This window comes from Rana temporaria, chromosome 3, assembly GCF_905171775.1.
Source record: "Rana temporaria chromosome 3, aRanTem1.1, whole genome shotgun sequence".
NCBI classification, from domain to species: Eukaryota; Metazoa; Chordata; class Amphibia; order Anura; family Ranidae; genus Rana; species Rana temporaria.
In genome coordinates this window covers 7,155,093-7,177,517 of record NC_053491.1, presented here as the reverse complement: position 1 = coordinate 7,177,517, position 22,425 = coordinate 7,155,093, and the positions used below count along the sequence as shown (strand labels likewise).

The 22,425-nt window shown below is 51.0% G+C and overlaps 1 protein-coding gene across 2 annotated transcripts in view; it reads right to left on the bottom strand.

The window, feature by feature from the left end:
* RASGRF1 (Ras protein specific guanine nucleotide releasing factor 1) overlaps positions 1-17,650 on the bottom strand; it is a 155,624-nt gene extending 137,974 nt beyond the window's left edge. The window contains exons 1-2 of one of the 2 annotated variants that reach the window (XM_040342192.1): positions 17,371-17,650; positions 1,152-1,258 (exon numbers count right to left, since the gene is read on the bottom strand). In XM_040342192.1, coding sequence (XP_040198126.1) covers positions 1,152-1,258; positions 17,371-17,619 — 356 coding nt within the window. In that variant the 5' untranslated portion in view covers positions 17,620-17,650. The remainder of the gene's footprint in view (positions 1-1,151; positions 1,259-17,370) is intronic. The other variant, XM_040342193.1, reaches the window with a different exon arrangement.
* Between the last annotated feature and the right edge of the window lie 4,775 nt (positions 17,651-22,425).

Sequence of the window (22,425 nt, the reverse complement as noted above, 5' to 3'; positions counted from 1 at the left end):
GTGTGGTCTGGAAGGGGTTAAGCAGAAACACGGCATCAAGTGATCCAATGGGGGAGATTTACTAAAACCGGAGAGTTCAGAATCCGGTGCAGCTCTGCATGGCGGCCAATCAGCTTCTATCTTCATCGTGTCCATCTGGAAGCCGATTGGTTTCTCTGCAGAGCTGCACCAGACTTTGCACTCATTAGTTTTAGTAAATCCCCCCCATGGATTCAGTTCATTAAAGACTCAGCACCCTAAAGAGCCTTTAATATGAATGAATATCGAGGGATCCACATGGGTGACCCCAGCAACAATAAACTGAAGGGCTCTTCAGATTCAATGTCCCGCCTCCAGATTTCCGGTATATATGGAGATCGGACGCATGGAATAGAGCCATGTTCCCGATAGTGTCCCATCATTGGTGTCAGTGGGAGGAATAGTGCCCCATCATTGGTGTCAGTGGGAGGAATAGTGTCCCATCATTGGTGTCAGTGGAAAGAATAGTGTCCCATCATTGGTGTCAGTGGGAGGAATAGTGTCCCATCATTGGTATCAGTGGGAGGAATAGTGTCCCATCATTGGTATCAGTGGGAGGAATAGTGTCCCATCATTAGTGTCAGTAGGAGGAATAGTGTCCCATCATTGCTATCAGTGGGAGGAATAGTGCCCCATCATTGGTGTCAGTGGGAGGAATAGTGTCCCATCATTGGTATCAGTGGGAGGAATAGTGTCCCATCATTGGTGTCGATGGGAGGAATAGTGTCCCATCATTGGTGTCAGTGGGAGGAATAGTGTATACATGGAGAGTGTATATGGTGTGTATACATGGAGTGTGTATATGGTGTGTATACATGGAGTGTGTATAGATGGAGTGTGTATATGGAGTGTGTATACATGGAGTGTGTATATGGTGTGTATATGGGGTGTATACATGGAGTGTGTATACATGGAGTGTGTATACATGGAGTGTGTATACATGGAGTGTGTATATGGAGTGTGTATATAGAGTGTGTATACATGGAGTGTGTATATGGAGTGTGTATATAGAGTGTGTATACATGGAGTGTGTATATGGTGTGTATACATGGAGTGTGTATATGGTGTGTATACATGGAGTGTGTATATGGTATGTATACATGGAGTGTGTATACGGAAGGTGTAGACTGTACCTGGCTCGTGAGATCGCCGATATCCACTCATCGCAGTCCTTGGAATCCTCGGTGCGAAGCTCCAAAGGCTTCTGATTTTCATGGTTGAAGTTGATGATAAAACAAAACTACAAGAAAAGAGATTCAGACAATGAATAGGAGGCGGTGAGCACTGTGTGTGTTTTATTTCCCCGATATCCACTCATCCCAACATTTCTATTACACCTCTCATCTCCCATCTGCAACCTTCTCATATTAGAGCCGCTAAATAATCGCCCTTCTAATAATGACTTCTACTCAGCTTCTCCCAATGAGAACTCTATATGCCATCTGCCAACCACTACACCATCTCACACCTCTCCTCTGCCAACCACTACACCATGTACCATCCCACACCTGTCCTCTGCCAACCACTACACCACCCCACACCTGTCCTCTGCCAACCACTACACCATGTACCATCCCACACCTGTCCTCTGCCAACCACTACACCACCTCACACCTGTCCTCTGCCAACCACTACACCATGTACCATCCCACACCTGTCCTCTGACAACCACTACACCATGTACCAACCCACACCTGTCCTCTGCCAACCACTACACCACCCCACACCTGTCCTCTGCCAACCACTACACCACCTCACACCTGTACCCTGCCAACCACTACACCATGTACCACCCCACACCTGTCCTCTGACAACCACTACACCATGTACCATCCCACACCTGTCCTCTGCCAACCACTACACCATCTCACACCTATACCCTGCCAACCACTACACCATGTACCACCCCACACCTGTCCTCTGACAACCACTACACCATGTACCATCCCACACCTGTCCTCTGCCAACCACTACACCATCTCACACCTATACCCTGCCAACCACTACACCATGTACCATCCCACACCTGTCCTCTGACAACCACTACACCATGTACCATCCCACACCTGTCCTCTGACAACCACTACAGCATGTACTATCCCACACCTGTCCTCTGCCAACCACTACACCATGTACCATCCCACACCTGTCCTCTGCCAACCACTACACCATGTACCATCTCACACCTGTCCTCTGCCAACCACTACACCACCCCACACCTGTCCTCTGCCAACCACTACACCATGTACCATCTCACACCTGTCCTCTGCCAACCACTACACCACGTACCATCTCACACCTGCCCTCTGCCAACCACTACACCACGTACCATCCCACACCTGTCCTCTGCCAACAACTACACCACGTACCATCCCACACCTGTCCTCTGCCAACCACTACATCATGTACCATCTCACACCTGTCCTCTGCCAACCACTACACCACGTACCATCCCACACCTGTCCTCTGCCAACCACTACATCATGTACCATCTCACACCTGTCCTCTGCCAACCACTACACCACGTACCATCTCACACCTGTCCTCTGCCAACCACTACACCATGTACCACCCCACACCTGTCCTCTGCCAACCACTACACCATGTACCATCCCACACCTGTCCTCTGCCAACCACTACACCACGTACCATCCCACACCTGTCCTCTGCCAACCACTACATCATGTACCATCTCACACCTGTCCTCTGCCAACCACTACACCACGTACCATCCCACACCTGTCCTCTGCCAACCACTACATCATGTACCATCTCACACCTGTCCTCTGCCAACCACTACACCACGTACCATCTCACACCTGTCCTCTGCCAACCACTACACCATGTACCACCCCACACCTGTCCTCTGCCAACCACTACACCATGTACCATCCCACACCTGTCCTCTGCCAACCACTACACCATGTACCATCCCACACCTGTCCTCTGCCAACCACTACACCACGTACCATCTCACACCTGTCCTCTGCCAACCACTACACCATGTCCCACCCCACACCTGTCCTCTGCCAACCACTACACCATCTCACACCTGTCATCTGCCAACCACTACACCATGTACCATCCCACACCTGCCCTCTGCCAACCACTACACCATCCCACACCTATACTCTGCCAACCACTACACCATCCCACACCTATACTCTGCCAACCACTACACCATCCCACACCTATACTCTGCCAACCACTACACTATCCCACACCTGTCCTCTGCCAACCACTACACCATGTACCATCCCACACCTGTCCTCTGCCAACCACTACACCATGTACCATCCCACACCTGTCCTCTGCCAACCACTACACCATGTACCATCCCACACCTGTCCTCTGCCAACCACTACACCATGTACCACCCCACACCTGTCCTCTGCCAACCACTACACCATGTACCATCCCACACCTGTCCTCTGCCAACCACTACACCATGTACCATCCCACACATGTCCTCTGCCAACCACTACACCATCCCACACCTATACTCTGCCAACCACTACACCACCCCACACCTGTCCTCTGCCAACCACTACACCATGTACCATCTCACACCTGTCCTCTGCCAACCACTACACCATGTACCACCCCCACACCTGTCCTCTGCCAACCACTACACCATGTACCATCCCACACCTGTCCTCTGCCAACCACTACACCATGTACCATCCCACACCTGTCCTCTGCCAACCACTACACCATGTACCATCCCACACCTGTCCTCTGCCAACCACTACACCATGTATAATCCCACACCTGTCCTCTGCCAACCACTACACCATGTACCATCCCACACCTGTCCTCTGCCAACCACTACACCATGTACCATCCCACACCTGTCCTCTGCCAACCACTACACCATGTACCATCCCACACCTGTCCTCTGCCAACCACTACACCATGTACCATCCCACACCTGTCCTCTGCCAACCACTACACCATGTACCATCCCACACCTGTCCTCTGCCAACCACTACACCATGTACCATCCCACACCTGTCCTCTGCCAACCACTACACCATGTACCATCTCACACCTGTCCTCTGTCAACCACTACACCATGTACCATCCCACACCTGTCCTCTGCCAACCACTACACCATGTACCATCTCACACCTGTCCTCTGTCAACCACTACACCATGTACCATCCCACACCTGTCCTCTGCCAACCACTACACCACCCCACACCTGTCCTCTGCCAACCACTACACCATCCCACACCTGTCCTCTGCCAACCACTACACCATCCCACACCTATACTCTGCCAACCACTACACTATGTACCATCCCACACCTGTCCTCTGCCAACCACTACACCATGTACCATCCCACACCTGTCCTCTGCCAACCACTACACCATGTACCATCCCACACCTGTCCTCTGCCAACCACTACACCATGTACCATCCCACACCTGTCCTCTGCCAACCACTACACCATGTACCATCTCACACCTGTCCTCTGCCAACCACTACACCATGTACCATCCCACACCTGTCCTCTGCCAACCACTACACCATGTACCACCCCACACCTGTCCTCTGCCAACCACTACACCATGTACCATCCCACACCTGTCCTCTGCCAACCACTACACCATGTACCATCCCACACCTGTCCTCTGCCAACCACTACACTAGGGCTGCAACTTACGATTATTTTGATAATCGTTTAGTTGGCCGATTTATTGTTTCGATTAATCGCATAATAGACTTAAAAAAAAACACATTTTGGGCCAATTTGTTGTTGGGCAGATTGCAAAACACAAATTGCCGCAAAAACACATTCCATGCTTTTCTGCAGCTTCTCCATTGAAGTATATTGAACCAAAAAAAGCAAAATAGCACCGTTTTGCGTTAAAAAGTCCTCGCCCTTTCCAAATACGCAGAAGCTGAAAAAAAAATCCTGGATGTGAACGTGTCCCATAGGAAAACATGTAAATGAACTGTAGTGTGTTTCTGCAAAAAACACCAAAACACACAGAGGTGTGACCCCCGGACTGAGATGTTTAGTAACACAATGAGGTTAAAAAAACAAAAATAAGTACAAAAAGCAAATAATCGCTACTGTAAGGGGTTCATTTTTCTACTGTGGGACAGTGAAAGTGATATTTACAGTAGAGATTTGCTTTTTTGTACTATAAAGGGCTAATTTTAGTTTTTTTAACCCCATTATGTTACTGGCCGATTAATCGATTATGAAAATTGCAATCGATTAATTTCATAATCGATTAGTTGTTTCGGCCCTACACTACACCATGTACCATCCCACATCTGTCCTCTGCCAATAACTACACCATCCCACACCTGTCCTCTGCCAATCACTACACCATCCCACATCTGTCCTCTGCCAATCACTACACCATGTACCATCCCACACCTGTCCTCTGCCAACCACTACACCATGTACCATCCCACACCTGTCCTCTGCCAACCACTACACCATGTACCATCCCACACCTGTACAGAGCACACGCCTGGAATCTGCACCCTGTACATAGCACACGCCTGGATTCTGCACCCTGTACATAGCACACCCCTGGATTCTGCACCCTGTACATAGCACACGCCTGGAATCTGAACCATGTACATCACACACACCTGGAATCTGCACCCTGTACATAGCACACACCTGGAATCTGCACCCTGTACATAGCATATGCCTGGAATAAAGTCTGCCATTTCACCTTTAAAAAAATATATTTGGTAACCTTAAAACGATGCCCACCCTGAAAAGGTTCTGCTGACGCCCATGATAAGAATGATCACCTGTCCGTCTAGATCCTAAGCATCCAATAATAATCAGCATACCATCTTCCCAGGCCTATCTACACCACACAAGCCTAGAAGAACTTTCACCCCTACATAATGTGTCTATCCAGGTCACCAGCCAGCACCCTCCCAGGGTACCCCGATGTCCCCGCACCTCACCAGTCTTGCATATCAATAATGCTTCCCCTTATGTGGAGTAGACCCTTTATATTGACCCATGCACTTACTTCTCTCTGCAGGGCCGGGACAAGGGCTGGGCGCAATGGTTTACTGTAGGGAAGGGGGCGCTTTCCTTCTGTTGCTGGGCATAGGATCCCCTAAGCTTACATATTGTGAGCGGTGGAGGGAGAACGCGATTTGGCATCTTTGCTCTGGGCACTGGATGACCTTGTCCTCCCAGCACTGTCTCTCTGAATACACCTGTATTATCAGCTACCTGTATATTAAGGCCCTGCCCATTTGTGACTCTCCTACCTACAGTGCACATACAGAGCCCTCATCACCCAGCGGTGCCCACAAGTACCTTGATGCCCCTTAATCCTCCACCTGATAGGTGTACCGGTGTGTCCTACCCCCTACACCCGTATCATCGGCTCACCTGTCTATTCAGACTCACCCTTGTATCCGTCTCTCCCTCCTATAGTGCATGTAAAAGCACTTATCTCCCATCTTCAGCTGTGTCCACAATTACCTTGATACCCCTTAACAATTTTGGATACAATGAAGACTAGAGGTCGACCGATATGGGTTTTTCTCTGGCCGATGCCGATATTTGGAAATCGGGCGGCCGATATGTGTTGCCGATTTTTGCGGCCGATTTTTTTGGAGCCTATCAGTGTCCATAAGTTCCACATCAGTGCCCACCAGTGCCACATCATTAGTGCCCACCAGTGCAGCCTATCGGTGTATATCAGTGCCCACCAGTGCATCCCAGTGCCCTCATCATTGCCCACCAATGCACCAGTGCATCCCATCATTGCCCACCAGTGCATCTCACCAGCACATATCACCAGTGCATCACATCAGTGCCAACTAGTGCATCACATCAGTGCCAACCAGTGCATCACATTAGTGCCAACCAGTGCATCACCTCATCAGTGCCAAGCAGTGCATCACCTCATCAGTGCCAACCAGTGCATAACCTCATCAGTGCCCACCAGTACAGCCCAATGTTATTCACTGCCACCTCATCAATGCCCACCAGCGGATCGCTCCAGGCTCCGTTCCATCTCCTAGCCTAGCACAAGAAAGTTCCATTTGTCCCTGGCCCTGACGTGCTGCCCCGCCTCTGCCTACAATCCCCAGAATGCAGAGCGGGCCGGTAACAGCCAATCGGCGGCCGCCGCTGCCGACATCCTCCACTCCGAAAAAAAACGTCCCCTTAACGGCCCGCTCTGCATTCTGGGGTTTGTAGGCAGAGGCAATGGCGCGCAGCACGTCAGGGGACATTTTTTTTACAGTGGAGGATGTCGGCGGCCGCTGATTGGCTGTTACCGGCCCACTGGTTGGCTGCCGACTTCCTAAACTAAAAAAAGAAAAAAAGTCAGCAGCGAGCGAGCGAGCGAGCAGGCGGGCAGGCGGCCAGATAATCGGCCTATTTTTCATAATAATCGGCCGATGCCGATATCTTTAAAAAGGTGAAATATCGGCCGATATATTGGCCGACCTCTAATGAAGACGGCTACTTGGTAACATTCCATGGAACAATGCTTTCTTGGCTATATAACAAGATACAAAAGTAACATGCCAACACGTTTCGGCCAAAGTCTTGCTCATAACAGTTTGCTAGGAGTAAAACTTCAGCCGAAACGCGTTAGCGTGTTACTGCGATATCTTGCTATGTAGTCAATAAAGTCCAAGTTATTACCTGATACAGAGGTGGAAAATGAGAGGTTCTGTTGAAACCAAACCATGGAATGGAGAAGGCCAATCAGCGGTGTTCAAACTCTAATCAAGAAGTGGAAAATGAGGGGTTCTGGTGAAACCAAACCACGGTCAGGAAGACCGACTAAAATTTCAGCCACAACTGCCAGGAAAATTGTTCGGGATGCAAAGAAAATCCCACAAATAACTTCAGGTGACATACAGGACTCTCTGAAAACATGGGGTGTGGCCGTACAAGATGCACAATAAGGAGGCACTTGAAGAAAGATGGGCTGCATGGTCGAGTCTCCAGAAGAAATCCATTACTACGCAAATGTCACAAACTATCCGCTTACAATACGCCAAACAGCACAGAGACAAGACTCAAACCTTCTGCCACAAAGTCATTTGGAGAGATGAGACCAAAACTGAGCTTTTTGGCCACAACCATAAACACGACATTTGGAGAGGAGACAACAAAGCCTATGATGAAAGGTCCACCATCCCTACTGTGAAACACGGAGGTGGATCGCTGATGTTTTGGGGATGTGTGAGCTTCAAAGGCACAGGAAATTTTGTCAAAATTGATGGCAAGATGAATGCAGAATGTTATCAAAAAATACTGGAGGAACATTTCATTCATCAGCCGGGAAGCTGCGCATGCATGGGACGTACTTGGACATTCCAACATGACAAAGATCCAAAACACAAGGCCAAGTCAGGGCTGATCCTAGGCAGGGTGCATGGGGTGCTCCGCACCCAGGCGCCGCAGATGTTGGGGCGCCGAAGCTCCAAAGTGCTCCCCTCCCTCCTCCTTGTCTGTGTCCAGAGGCGGAGCGCATGTAGCGGGTGCTGCGGTTCCCCATCACGCTTGCTCTCTCCGCTGGCAACTGACAAGAGCGCATACCTCCCGCAGAATCCCCAGAATCCGGGTTGGGTACCGCAGCGGAGCCTAGTACTGGAACGCGTTCCGGTAGTACGCTCCACTAATTAATTCTGTCCGGTGCGCGTGGAGCAATCTCCTGTCTGCCCCGCCCCCTGTCAGCTCTTCTCCCATAGGCGGTGTGATGAGTGGCCTCTGGGTTGGTCGGAGCTGCTGCCAATCATCCTGTGCACTCCCAGAAATGCTCTCCGAGTGCCACCCTCCTAGTAACCAAAGATGCCACGTATGCCCCCTCCCCTGTAAAGTGCTTCTGCTCCCAGCGCGCCCGAGCTACAGGGATCTATTGGACAGGTACTGATCTTTGGGGACACCTGATGTGGGGGCTCTGATGGGGACACCTGCTGAGGGGGGCTCTGATGGGGGACACCTGCTGTGGGGGGCTCTGATGGGGGACACCTGCTGTGGGTGGCTCTGATGGGGGACACCTGCTGTGGGGGGCTCTGATGGGGGACACCTGCTGTGGGGGGCTCTGATGGGGGACACCTGCTGTGGGTGGCTCTGATGGGGGACACCTTCTGGGGGGGGACTCTGATGGGGGACACCTGCTGGGGGGGGCTCTGATGGGGGACACCTGCTGTGGGGGGGCTCTGATGGGGGACACCTGCTGTGGGGGACTCTGATGGGGGACACCTGCTGTGGGTGGCTCTGATGGGGGACACCTGCTGGGGGCGACACTAATGAAGACTTCTTAGAGGAGCATCTCTGTGTTTGAGTCGTAGCCATAGAAACATGTGTAAAGGGGAGGAGTTAGTAAGATGACCACGCCCATGTGGGGGCGCCAGCAATATTTCTGCACCCAGGCGTCTGTGACCCTAGGATCGGCCCTGGGCCAAGTCCTCCTGTCATTGGCTGCAGCAGAATAAAGTGAAGGTTCTGGAGTGGCCTTCTCAGTCTCCTGACCTCAATATCATTGCGCCCCTCTGGGGAGATCTCAAACGTGCCGTTCATGCGAGACAGACCAAGAATTTACAGGAACTGGAAGAGGAATGGGGAGCTTCACCATCTGAGAAGATAAAGAGCCTCAATACCACAAAAGACTTCAAGCCATCGTTGATGTTAAAGGGGGCAATACACGGGATTAATCACTTCACCTACTGTGAAACACGGAGGTGGATCACTGAGGTTTTGGGGATGTGTGAGCTACAAAGGCACATGAATTTTGGTCACAATTGATGGCAAGATGAATGCAGAATGTTATCAAAAAATACTGGAGGAACACGTTTCGGCCGAAGCCTTGCTCACAGTTTTCTAGGAGTAAAACGTCAGCCGAAACACGTTAGTATATTACCGCGGTATCTTGCTTATGTAGCCAATAAAGTCCAAGTTATTACCTGATACATTTTTATGGATATTTTTGTTGTTATTTTGTCTCTCACTGTTATAATAAACCGACCAATAAAATTATAGACGGATCGTTTCTTTGTCAGTGGGGCAAACGTACAAAATCAGCCCGGGGGTCGCATACTTTTTCCCCACCTCACTGTACCTTCTTTTCCGGAATCCTCCAGGATGGTCACATGAGAGATAGGCTCCACCCCCTACAGGAAAAAAAAACTCCATTGCAAGATGGATCAGACTGACTATTAGCATGGCACACGCCACTCAAAACCTTGATTGTCCTTCAAGTCTAAAGGCTCATTCTACCCGTTCTGTGGCATCTTCCTGGGCAGAGAGGGTCGGGGGGCCTCCATCGGGCAAATATGTAAGGAGGCCACCAGGACCAGTGAATCTACCAGTGGCAGCTGGTGCTAAAAAAAACAAACTAAAAAAAATGTGGAAAAAAAAACAAACCCATCAATTGCAGCCACTGTGCCCATCAAACACTGCCACTGTGCCCATCAAATGCTGCCTCGGTGCCCATCAAATGCTGCCACTGTGCCCATCAAACGCAGCCACTGTGCCCATCAAATGCTGCCACGGTGCCCATCAAACGCAGCCACTGTGCCCATCAAACGCTGCCACTGTGCCCATCAAACGCAGCCACTGTGCCATTAAAAGCAGCCACTGTGCCCATCAAACACAGCCACTGTGCCCATCAAACGCTGCCACTGTGCCCAAACGCTGCCACTGTGCCATCAAACGCTGCCACTGTGCCATCAAACGAAGCCACTGTGCCATCAAACGTAGCCACTGTGCCCATCAAACGCAGCCACTGCGCCATCAAACGCTGCCACTGTGCCGAAACGCTGCAACTGTGCCCATCAAATGCTGCCACTGTGCCCATCAAATGCTGCCACTGCGCCCATCAAACGCAGCCACTGTGCCCATCAAACGCAGCCACTGTGCCCATCAAACGCTGCCACTGTGCCCAAACGCTGCCACTGTGCCATCAAATGCAGCCACTGTGCCCAAACGCTGCCACTGTGCACATCAAACGCAGCCACTGTGCACATCAAACGCAGCCACTGTGCCCATCAAAAGCCGCCACTGTGCCCATCAAACACAGCCACTGTGCCCATCAAACGCAGCCACTGTGCCCATCAAACACAGCCACTGTGCCCATCAAACGCTGCCACTGTGCCCATCAAACGCTGCCACTGCGCCCATCAAATGCTGCCACTGCGCCCATCAAACGCAGCCACTGTGCCCATCAAACGCAGCCACTGTGCACATCAAACGCAGCCACTGTGCACATCAAACGCAGCCACTGTACACATCAAACGCAGCCACTGCGCCATCAAAAGCAGCCACTGCGCCCATCAAACGCAGCCACTGTGCCCATCAAACGCAGCCACTGTGCCCATCAAATGCAGCCACTGTGCACATCAAACGCTGCCACTGTGCACATCAAACGCAGCAACTGCGCCATCAAACGCTGCCACTGTGCCCATCAAACGCAGCCACTGTGCCATTAAAAGCAGCCACTGTGCCCATCAAACACAGCCACTGTGCCCATCAAACGCTGCCACTGTGCCATCAAACGCTGCCACTGTGCCATCAAACGCTGCCACTGTGCCATCAAACGAAGCCACTGTGCCATCAAACGTAGCCACTGTGCCCATCAAACGCAGCCACTGCGCCATCAAACGCTGCCACTGTGCCCAAACGCTGCAACTGTGCCCATCAAATGCTGCCACTGTGCCCATCAAATGCTGCCACTGCGCCCATCAAACGCAGCCACTGTGCCCATCAAACGCAGCCACTGTGCCCATCAAACGCTGCCACTGTGCCCAAACGCTGCCACTGTGCCATCAAATGCAGCCACTGTGCCCAAACGCTGCCACTGTGCACATCAAACGCAGCCACTGTGCACATCAAATGCAGCCACTGTGCCCATCAAAAGCCGCCACTGTGCCCATCAAACACAGCCACTGTGCCCATCAAACGCAGCCACTGTGCCCATCAAACGCAGCCACTGTGCCCATCAAACGCACCCACTGTGCCCATCAAACGCAGCCACTGTGCCCATCAAACGCTGCCACTGTGCCCATCAAATGCTGCCACTGCGCCCATCAAATGCTGCCACTGCGCCCATCAAATGCTGCCACTGCGCCCATCAAACGCAGCCACTGTGCCCATCAAACGCAGCTACTGTGAACATCAAACGCAGCCACTGCGCCATCAAAAGCTGCCACTGTGCCCAAACGCTGCCACTGTGCACATCAAATGCAGCCACTGCGCCATCAAACGCAGCCACTGTGCCCAAACGCTGCCACTGTGCCCATCAAACGCTGCCACTGTGCCCATCAAATGCAGCCACTGCACCATCAAAAGCAGCCACTGTGCCCATCAAACGCAGCCACCGTGCCCATCAAACGCTGCCACTGTGCCCAAACGCTGCCACTGTGCCATCAAACAAAGCCACTGTGCCATCAAACGAAGCCAATGTGCCATTAAACAAAGCCACTGTGTCATCAAACGTAGCCACTGTGCCATCAAATGCAGCCACTGTGCCCATCAAACGCTGCCACTGTGCTATCAGACACAGCCACGGTGCCCATCAAATGCTGCGACTGTGCCCATCAAATGCAGCCGTCAAAAGCAGCCACTGTGCCCATCAAACACAGCTATGTGCCCATCAAACGCTGCCACTGTGCCCAAACGCTGCCACTGTGCCATCAAACAAAGCCAATGTCCATTAAACTTAGCCACTGTGCCATCAAATGCAGCCACTGTGCCAAATTCTGCCAGTGTGCCAGCGTGAGTGTGCCCCCCGCCCACTGCCCGACACTTACCCTGTCTTGTGGGGCAGCGCGTGACGGCGACAAGAGGGGTCCTTCATGTCTCCTGCACTTCTTCAACCATCTTCAATACCCGTCAGGCGTCCAATAGCGGCGACTGTTGTGTCAGCCAATCTGGTGTTTGGTAACTAGACCTGAGCAGCCTGATTGGCTGAGAGGCGGGTCAGTGTTAGGGAAGTGATGTATACGGTTCCCTAACACACCACTGAGTAATCAGCGAACACACAGCAGTGCCCCCGCTGCTTTAGTTGTTACCCTTTTGGAAGCCTATTAGAGCCCACAGGCTCTAATCAGAAAGCCTATTAGAGCCATGGATGTTACCTGCGTAGCCGGCTTCTTTGTATCAAGAGGATTATCGCTACATTTCAAAAGGCGTTTGGGCCAGAGAACGATTCCCCTCCCCTAACAGGTATACCTGTGTGTTCAACCCCCCCGCCCCCCCACACATCTGCTGCATTGTACACCTGAATCATGAGCTACACTGGGCTCACCTGTGCATTAGGACCCACCCTTGTATGTATCGCTCTCACCCACAATGCAACTGTCACCCATACCTGTACCCATCTCCCTACACACCTGTATGGCTCCTCCCTGTCCTGTGTGCCCAGCCCCCCTACACACCTGTATGGCTCCACCCTGTCCTGTGTGCCCAGCCCCTCTGCACACCTATATGGCCAATCCCTATGCTGTGCTTTCTGTACACACCTGTATGGCTCCTCCCTGTCCTGTGTGCCCAGCCCCCCTACACACCAGTATGGCTCCACCCTGTCCTGTGTGCCCAGCCCCTCTGCACACCTGTATGGCCAATCCTTATGCTGTGCTTTCTGTACACACATGTATGGCCCCTCCCTGTCCTGTGTGCCCAGCCCCCCTACACACCTGTATGGCCCCTCCCTGTCCTGTGTGCCCAGCCCCCTACACACCTGTATGGCTCCACCCTGTCCTGTGTGCCCAGCCCCTCTGCACACCTGTATGGCCAATCCCTATGCTGTGCTTTCTGTACACACATGTATGGCCCCTTCCTGTCCTGTGTGCCCAGCCCCCTACACACCTGAAATGCCCCTCCCTGTGAATCCATCATCCATTGAGCCCCTGATTTACCCGTCTGTTGAGGTCCCTCTCCTCCACCCACATACCTGTCTATAGGAGCCCACCATGTACACCCCCCCCCTCTCTATGTACCTTCTGCAGGGGCCTCGTCTGCTCTATGTACATGTCTGTAAGGGCCCTCTCCTCCTCTATATAGGGCCCCCCTGCTATGTTCCTCTCTGTAAGTGCCCTCTTTTCCCTTCCCCCCATGTACCTGTCTGTCAGGGCCCCCCTCTCTCCCTCTATATTTACCTGTCTGCTGGGGACCCCCTGTGTACATATCTGTCTGTCGGGGACACCCTTGGCCCTATCTATATAGGGATCCCTCATGTACATACCTGCTTGTTGGGGCCCTGTCTAAATTGTGCCCCCCCCCCATGTACATACCTGTCTGCCGGAGGTCCTTGTCTGTTGGAACCCCCTTGGGCCAATATACATACCAGTCTGTCAGAGCCCCCCATATAGGTACATTTCAGTCAGGGGCCCCCACTTGTATCCCCTGTATATTTCACCTGTCTGTTGGGGCCCCCCTTTATATAGGGCCCCCCTGTATATATCACCTATCGGTCTGGGCCGTCTCTATATAGGGCCCTCTGTATATCTCATCTGTCTTTTGGGGCCCCCTTGAACCCTATATATAGGGCCTCCCTGTATATCTCACCTGTCGGTCTGGCCCCCCTCTATATAGGCCCCCCTGTATATCGTACCTTTTGGTCTGGGCCCCCCTGTAGATCTCACCTGTTTGTTTGGACCCACCTTGTCCCCCATCTATATAGACCCCCCTCTATATCCAAGTTGTCGGTCCGGGTCCCCTCTCTATATCAGGCCCCCCTATATAGCTCACCTGTCGGTTGGAGCCCCCCTGTATGTTTCGCCATTTGGAGCCCCCTGTATATAGGGCCCCCCTGTATCTCTCACCTGTCAGTCGGGGCCCCCTGTATGTCTCACCTGTCGGTCGGGCCCCCCTGTATATAGGACACCCCTGTATGTCTCACCTGTCGGTCAAAGCCCCCTGTATATAGAGCCCCCGGTATCTCCCACCTGTCGGTCGGGGCCCCCCGTATCTCTTACGTCGGTCGGGGCCCCCCTGTATATTGGACCCCTGTATCTCTCACCTGTCGGTCAGGACCCCCTGTATATAGGACCCCCTGTATCTCTCACCTGTCGGTTGGGGCCCCCTGTATATAGGACCCCCTGTATCTTTCACCTGTCGGCCGGGGCCACCTGTATATCTCACCTGTCGGTCGGGGCCACCCTGTTATGTCCGACCTGTCGGTCGGGGCCCCCTTGACCCCCGGTATCTCTCACCTGTCGGTCAGGGCCCCCTGTATATAGGACCCCCTGTATTTCTCACCTGTCGGTTGGGCCCCCCTGTATATAGGACCCCCTGTATCTCTCACCTGTCGGCCGAGGCCACCTGTATATCTCACCTGTCGGTCGGGGCCACCCTGTTATGTCTCACCTGTCGGTCGGACCCCCCTGTATATAGGACCCCCCTGTATCTCTCACCTGTCGGCCGGGGCCATCTGTATATCTCACCTGTCGGCCGGGGCCACCCTGTTATGTCTCACCTGTCAGTCGGGCCCCCCTGTATGTAGGGCCTCCCTGTGGGTCTCGCCTGTCGGTCTGGGCCCCCCTGTCTGTAGGGCCCCCCTGTGGGTCTCACCTGTCGGTCGGGGCCCCCTGTGGGTCTCACCTGACGGTCGGGGCCCCCCCTGTATGTAGGGCCCCCTGTGGGTCTCACCTGTCGGTCGGGCCCCCCTGTGGGTCTCACCTGTCGGTTGGAGCCCCCCTGTATGTAGGGCCCCCCTGTGGGTCTCACCTGTCGGTCGGGGCCCCCTGTATGTAGGGCCCCCCTGTGGGTCTCACCTGTCGGTCGGGCCCCCCTGTATGTAGGGCCCCCCGGTATGTCTCACCTGTCGGTCGGGCCCCCCCTGTATGTAGGGCCCCCGGTATGTCTCACCTGTCGGGGCCCCCCTGTATGTAGGGCCCCCCTGTGCTTCTCACCTGTCGGTCGGGGCCCCCCTGTATGTAGGGCCCCCGTATGTCTCACCTGTCGGTCGGGTCCCCCCTGTATGTAGGGCCCCCGGTGGGTCTCACCTATCAGTTGGGGCCCCCCTGTATGTAGGCCCCCCTGTGGGTCTCACCTGTCGGTCGGGCCCCCTGTATGTAGGGCCCCCGGTATGTCTCACCTGTCGGTCGGGGCCCCTGTATGTAGGTCCCCCCTGTGGGTCTCACCTGTCGGTCGGGGCCCCCCTGTATGTAGGGCCCCCCGGTGGGTCTCACCTGTCGGTCGGGGCCCCCCCTGTATGTAGGGCCCCCCGGTGGGTCTCACCTGTCGGTCGGGGCCCCCCCTGTATGTAGGGCCCCCCGGTGGGTCTCACCTGTCGGTCGGGCCCCCCTGTATGTAGGGCCCCCCTGTATGTCTCACCTGTCGGTCGGGGCCCCCCCTGTATGTAGGGCCCCCCGGTATGTCTCACCTGTCGGTCGGGGCCCCCCTGTATGTAGGGCCCCCCAGTATGTCTCACCTGTCGGTCGGGGCCCCCTGTATGTAGGGCCCCCCGGTGGGTCTCACCTGTCGGTCGGGGCCCCCCCTGTATGTAGGCCCCCCGGTATGTCTCACCTGTCGGTCGGGGCCCCCCTTGGCCCCCCTGTATGTAGGCCCCCCGGTATGTCTCACCTGTCGGTCGGGCCCCCTGTATGTAGGGCCCCCCAGTATGTCTCACCTGTCGGTCGGGGCCCCCTGTATGTAGGGCCCCCCCGTGGGTCTCACCTGTCGGTCGGGGCCCCCCCTGTATGTAGGCCCCCCGGTATGTCTCACCTGTCGGTCGGGGCCCCCCTTGGCCCCCCTGTATGTAGGCCCCCCGGTATGTCTCACCTGTCGGTCGGGCCCCCTGTATGTAGGGCCCCCCTGTGGGTCTCACCTGTCGGTCGGGGCCCCCCTGTATGTAGGGCCCCCGGTGGGTCTCACCTGTCGGTCGGGGCCCCCCTGTATGTCTCACCTGTCGGTCGGGGCCCCCCTGTGGGTCTCACCTGTCGGTCGGGGCCCCCCTGTATGTAGGGCCCCCTGTGGGTCCCCCCTGTATGTAGGGCCCCCAGTATGTTTCACCTGTCGGTCGGGGCCCCCCTGTATGTAGGGCCCCCCTGTGGGTCTCACCTGTCGGTCAGGACCCCCCTGTATGTAGGGCCCCCGGTGGGTCTCACCTATCAGTTGGGGCCCCCCTGTATGTAGGCCCCCCTGTGGGTCTCACCTGTCGGTCGGGGCCCCCCTGTATGTAGGGCCCCCGGTATGTCTCACCTGTCGGTCAGGACCCCCCTGTATGTAGGGCCCCCCTGTGCTTCTCACCTGTCGGTCGGGGCCCCCCTGTATGTAGGGCCCCCCAGTATGTCTCACCTGTCGGTCGGGGCCCCCCTGTATGTAGGGCCCCCCAGTATGTCTCACCTGTCGGTCGGGGCCCCCTGTATGTAGGGCCCCCCAGTATGTCTCACCTGTCGGTCGGGGCCCCCCTTGGCCCCCCGCTCACACGTACATCCCTCCAGTAGGTAGAGGGCGCAGGGCCGGCCGGAGGAGTCCGATTCGAAGCAGAATAGAAGGTTATGGAGGAGGGAGAAGCTGCGGCTCTGCCAGCGATTATTATCGGAGCTCCGCTTACTCAGAACCCCCCGCCGGTTCCCGTCCTTCCGGGCCAACTGCCCCAGGTACACGGCGTGAGCTTCGTTCAACCGGAGCCGCTGCATCGTGTGTGGCCCCGTCCGCCCCCGCCCCCCAAACCGGCGACACCCGAGCAACGGCGATCCTCCGATCGGCTCCTCCCCCCCTCCCCGCCCCGGTGATGATCGGAGCCCCGGAGCTGGCAACGAGTCACGTGACGACGCCGCCGCCGATTCAGCACCGTGGACAGAGCCCCGCCTACGGCGGAGGAGGAGGAGGAGCGGGGCGATCGGATCTCCCACCGATCTGATTTGGGGGCTGATCGTCCAATCACACGGCGAGGAAAACTCCCCCCAACCGGACAGCTCTGCCTATGGATACCGAATGGTGCAGAGGGGCCCCGGTACCGAAATGGTGCATCACCCCCCCTCCTCCCCTTTATATATGAGGTCACCCCCCATATATGACGTCATGACTCACCTACAACCACGTGTTACCCGCTGTCATCAGATTCTATATAATATCCATGTGTGGGGGACGTCATCTCCTATACATCGTCCATGGATCGGTTACATTGTATACATGGGGATCAATCATACAGATATCGGTTACATTGTATACAAGGGGATCAATCATACAGATATCAGATATATTCTATACATGGGGATCAATCATATAGATATCAGTTACATTGTATACATGGGGATCAATCATACAGATATTGGTTACATGGGGATCAATCATACAGATATTGGTTACATGGGGATCAATCATATAGATATCAGTTACATGGAGATCAATCATACAGATATCGGTTACATGGAGATCAATCATACAGATATCAGATATATTCTATACCTAGAGATCAATCATACGGATATCAGATATATTCTATACCTAGAGATCAATCATACAGATATTGTATACATGGAGATCAATCATACAGATATTGTATACATGGGGATCAATCATTCAGATATCGGTTACATGGGGATCAATCATACAGATATTGTATACATGGGGATCAATCATACAGATATTGTATACATGGAGATCAATCATACAGATATTGTATACATGGGGATCAATCATACAGATATTGTATACATGGAGATCAATCATACAGATATTGTATACATGGGGATCAATCATACAGATATTGTATACATGGGGATCAATCATACAGATATTGGTTACATTCTATACCTAGGGATCAATCATACAGATATTGGTTACATGGGGATCAATCATACAGATATTGGTTACATGGGGATCAATCATACAGATATCGGTTACATGGAGATCAATCATACAGATATCAGTTACATGGGGATCAATCATACAGATATCGGTTACATGGGGATCAATCATACAGATATCAGTTACATGGGGATCAATCATACAGATATCGGTTACATGGGGATCAATCATACAGATATTGATTACATGGGGATCAATCATACAGATATTGGTTACATGGGGATCAATCATACAGATATCGGTTACATGGAGATCAATCATACAGATATCAGTTACATGGGGATCAATCATACAGATATCGGTTACATGGGGATCAATCATACAGATATTGATTACATGGGGATCAATCATACAGATATTGATTACATGGGGATCAATCATGCAGATATTGGTTACATGGGGATCAATCATACAGATATCGGTTACATGGAGATCAATCATACAGATATCAGATATATTCTATACCTAGAGATCAATCATACAGATATCAGATATATTCTATACCTAGAGATCAATCATACTGATATCAGATATATTCTTTACCTATAGATCAATCATACAGATATTGTATACATGGGGATCAATCATTCAGATATCGGTTACATGGGGATCAATCATACAGATATTGTATACATGGGGATCAATCATACAGATATCGGTTACATGGAGATCAATCATACAGATATTGTATACATGGAGATCAATCATACAGATATTGTATACATGGGGATCAATCATACAGATATTGTATACATGGGGATCAATCATACAGATATTGGTTACATTCTATACCTAGGGATCAATCATACAGATATTGGTTACATGGGGATCAATCATACAGATATTGGTTACATGGGGATCAATCATACAGATATCGGTTACATGGGGATCAATCATACAGATATTGATTACATGGGGATCAATCATACAGATATTGATTACATGGGGATCAATCATACAGATATTGGTTACATGGGGATCAATCATACAGATATCGGTTAGATGGAGATCAATCATACAGATATCGGTTACATGGAGATCAATCATACAGATATTGGTTACATGGAGATCAATCATACAGATATTGGTTACATGGAGATCAATCATACAGATATTGGTTACATGGAGATCAATCATACAGATATTGGTTACATGGAGATCAATCATACAGATATTGGTTACATGGAGATCAATCATACAGATATTGGTTACATGGAGATCAATCATACAGATATTGGTTACATGGAGATCAATCATACAGATATTGGTTACATGGGGATCAATCATACAGATATCAGTTACATGGAGATCAATCATACAGATATCGGTTACATGGGGATCAATCATACAGATATTGGTTACATAACACATTGTATACCTGGTGATCAATAATAAATATTTTGGTTACATTATATACATGGGGTTCAATAATAAAGATATCAGTTAAATTGTATACATTATATACACCTGGAGATCAATCATACAGATATCGGTTACATGGGGATCAATCATACAGATATCGGTTACATGGGGATCAATCATACAGATATCAGATATATTCTATACCTAGAGATCAATCATACAGATATTGGTTACATGGGGATCAATCATACAGATATCAGTTACATGGGGATCAATCATACAGATATTGATTACATGGGGATCAATCATACAGATATCGGTTACATGGGGATCAATCATACAGATATTGATTACATGGGGATCAATCATACAGATATCGGTTACATGGGGATCAATCATACAGATATCAGATATATTCTATACCTAGAGATCAATCATACAGATATTGGTTACATGGGGATCAATCATACAGATATCAGTTACATGGGGATCAATCATACAGATATTGATTACATGGGGATCAATCATACAGATATCAGTTACATGGGGATCAATCATACAGATATTGATTACATGGGGATCAATCATACAGATATCAGTTACATGGGGATCAATCATACAGATATTGGTTACATGGGGATCAATCATACAGATATTGGTTACATGGGGATCAATCATACAGATATCAGTTACATGGGGATCAATCATACAGATATCGGTTACATGGGGATCAATCATACAGATATCGGTTACATGGGGATCAATCATACCGATATTGGTTACATTGTATACATGGAGATCAATCATACAGATATCGGTTACATTGTATACATGGAGATCAATCATACAGATATTGATTACATGGGGATCAATCATACAGATATCGGTTACATGGGGATCAATCATACAGATATTGATTACATGGGGATCAATCATACAGATATCGGTTACATGGGGATCAATCATACAGATATCAGATATATTCTATACCTAGAGATCAATCATACAGATATCAGTTACATGGGGATCAATCATACAGATATCAGTTACATGGGGATCAATCATACAGATATCGGTTACATGGGGATCAATCATACAGATATCGGTTACATGGGGATCAATCATACCGATATTGGTTACATTGTATACATGGAGATCAATCATACAGATATCGGTTACATTGTATACATGGAGATCAATCATACAGATATTGATTACATGGGGATCAATCATACAGATATCGGTTACATTGTATCATACATTCTATACACGGATGGGTTACATTGTATACATTACATAATAATCCATCTCTAGTCACATATTATATATTTACACTCGCCGGCCACTTAATAAGGTACACCTGATCAGCCAATCACACGGCAGCGACTCAAGCCATTTAGTCATCTAGACGGGGTGAAGACGACTTGCTGAAGTCCAAACTGAGCATCATATATGGGAAGAAAGGGATCTCGGTGGCTTTGAACGTGGGACGGTTGTTGGTGGCAGACGGGCCGGCTGGAGTATTTCTGGGATTTTTACACACAACCATCTCTCAGGATTACAGAGAATGGTGGGAAAAAAGAGAAAATATCCAGTGAGCGGGAGTTGTGTGGAGGAAAGATAGTACATAGAGTGTACATGGATAGTACATGGATAGTACATAGAGGGTACATGGATAGTACATGGATAGTACATAGAGGGTACATGGATAGTACATGGATAGTACATGGAGGGTACATGGATAGTACATGGAGGGTACATGGATAGTACATGGAGGGTACATGGATAGTACATGGAGGGTACATGGATAGTACATAGAGGGTACATGGATAGTACATAGAGGGTACATGGATAGTACACGGAGGGTACATGGATAGTACATAGAGGGTACATGGATAGTACATGGATAGTACATAGAGGGTACATGGATAGTACATAGAGGGTACATAGAGTGTACATGGATAGTACATGGATAGTACATAGGGGGTACATGGATAGTACATAGAGTGTACATAGATAGTACATAGAGGGTACATGGATAGTACAAGGATAGTACATAGATAGTACAAGGATAGTACATGGGGGGTACATGGATAGTACATGGATAGTACATAGAGTGTACATAGATAGTACATAGAGGGTACATGGATAGTACATAGAGGGTACATGGATAGTACATAGAGGGTACATGGATAGTACATAGAGGGTACATGGATAGTACATAGAGAGTACATGGATAGTACATGGAGGGTACATAGAGTGTACATGGA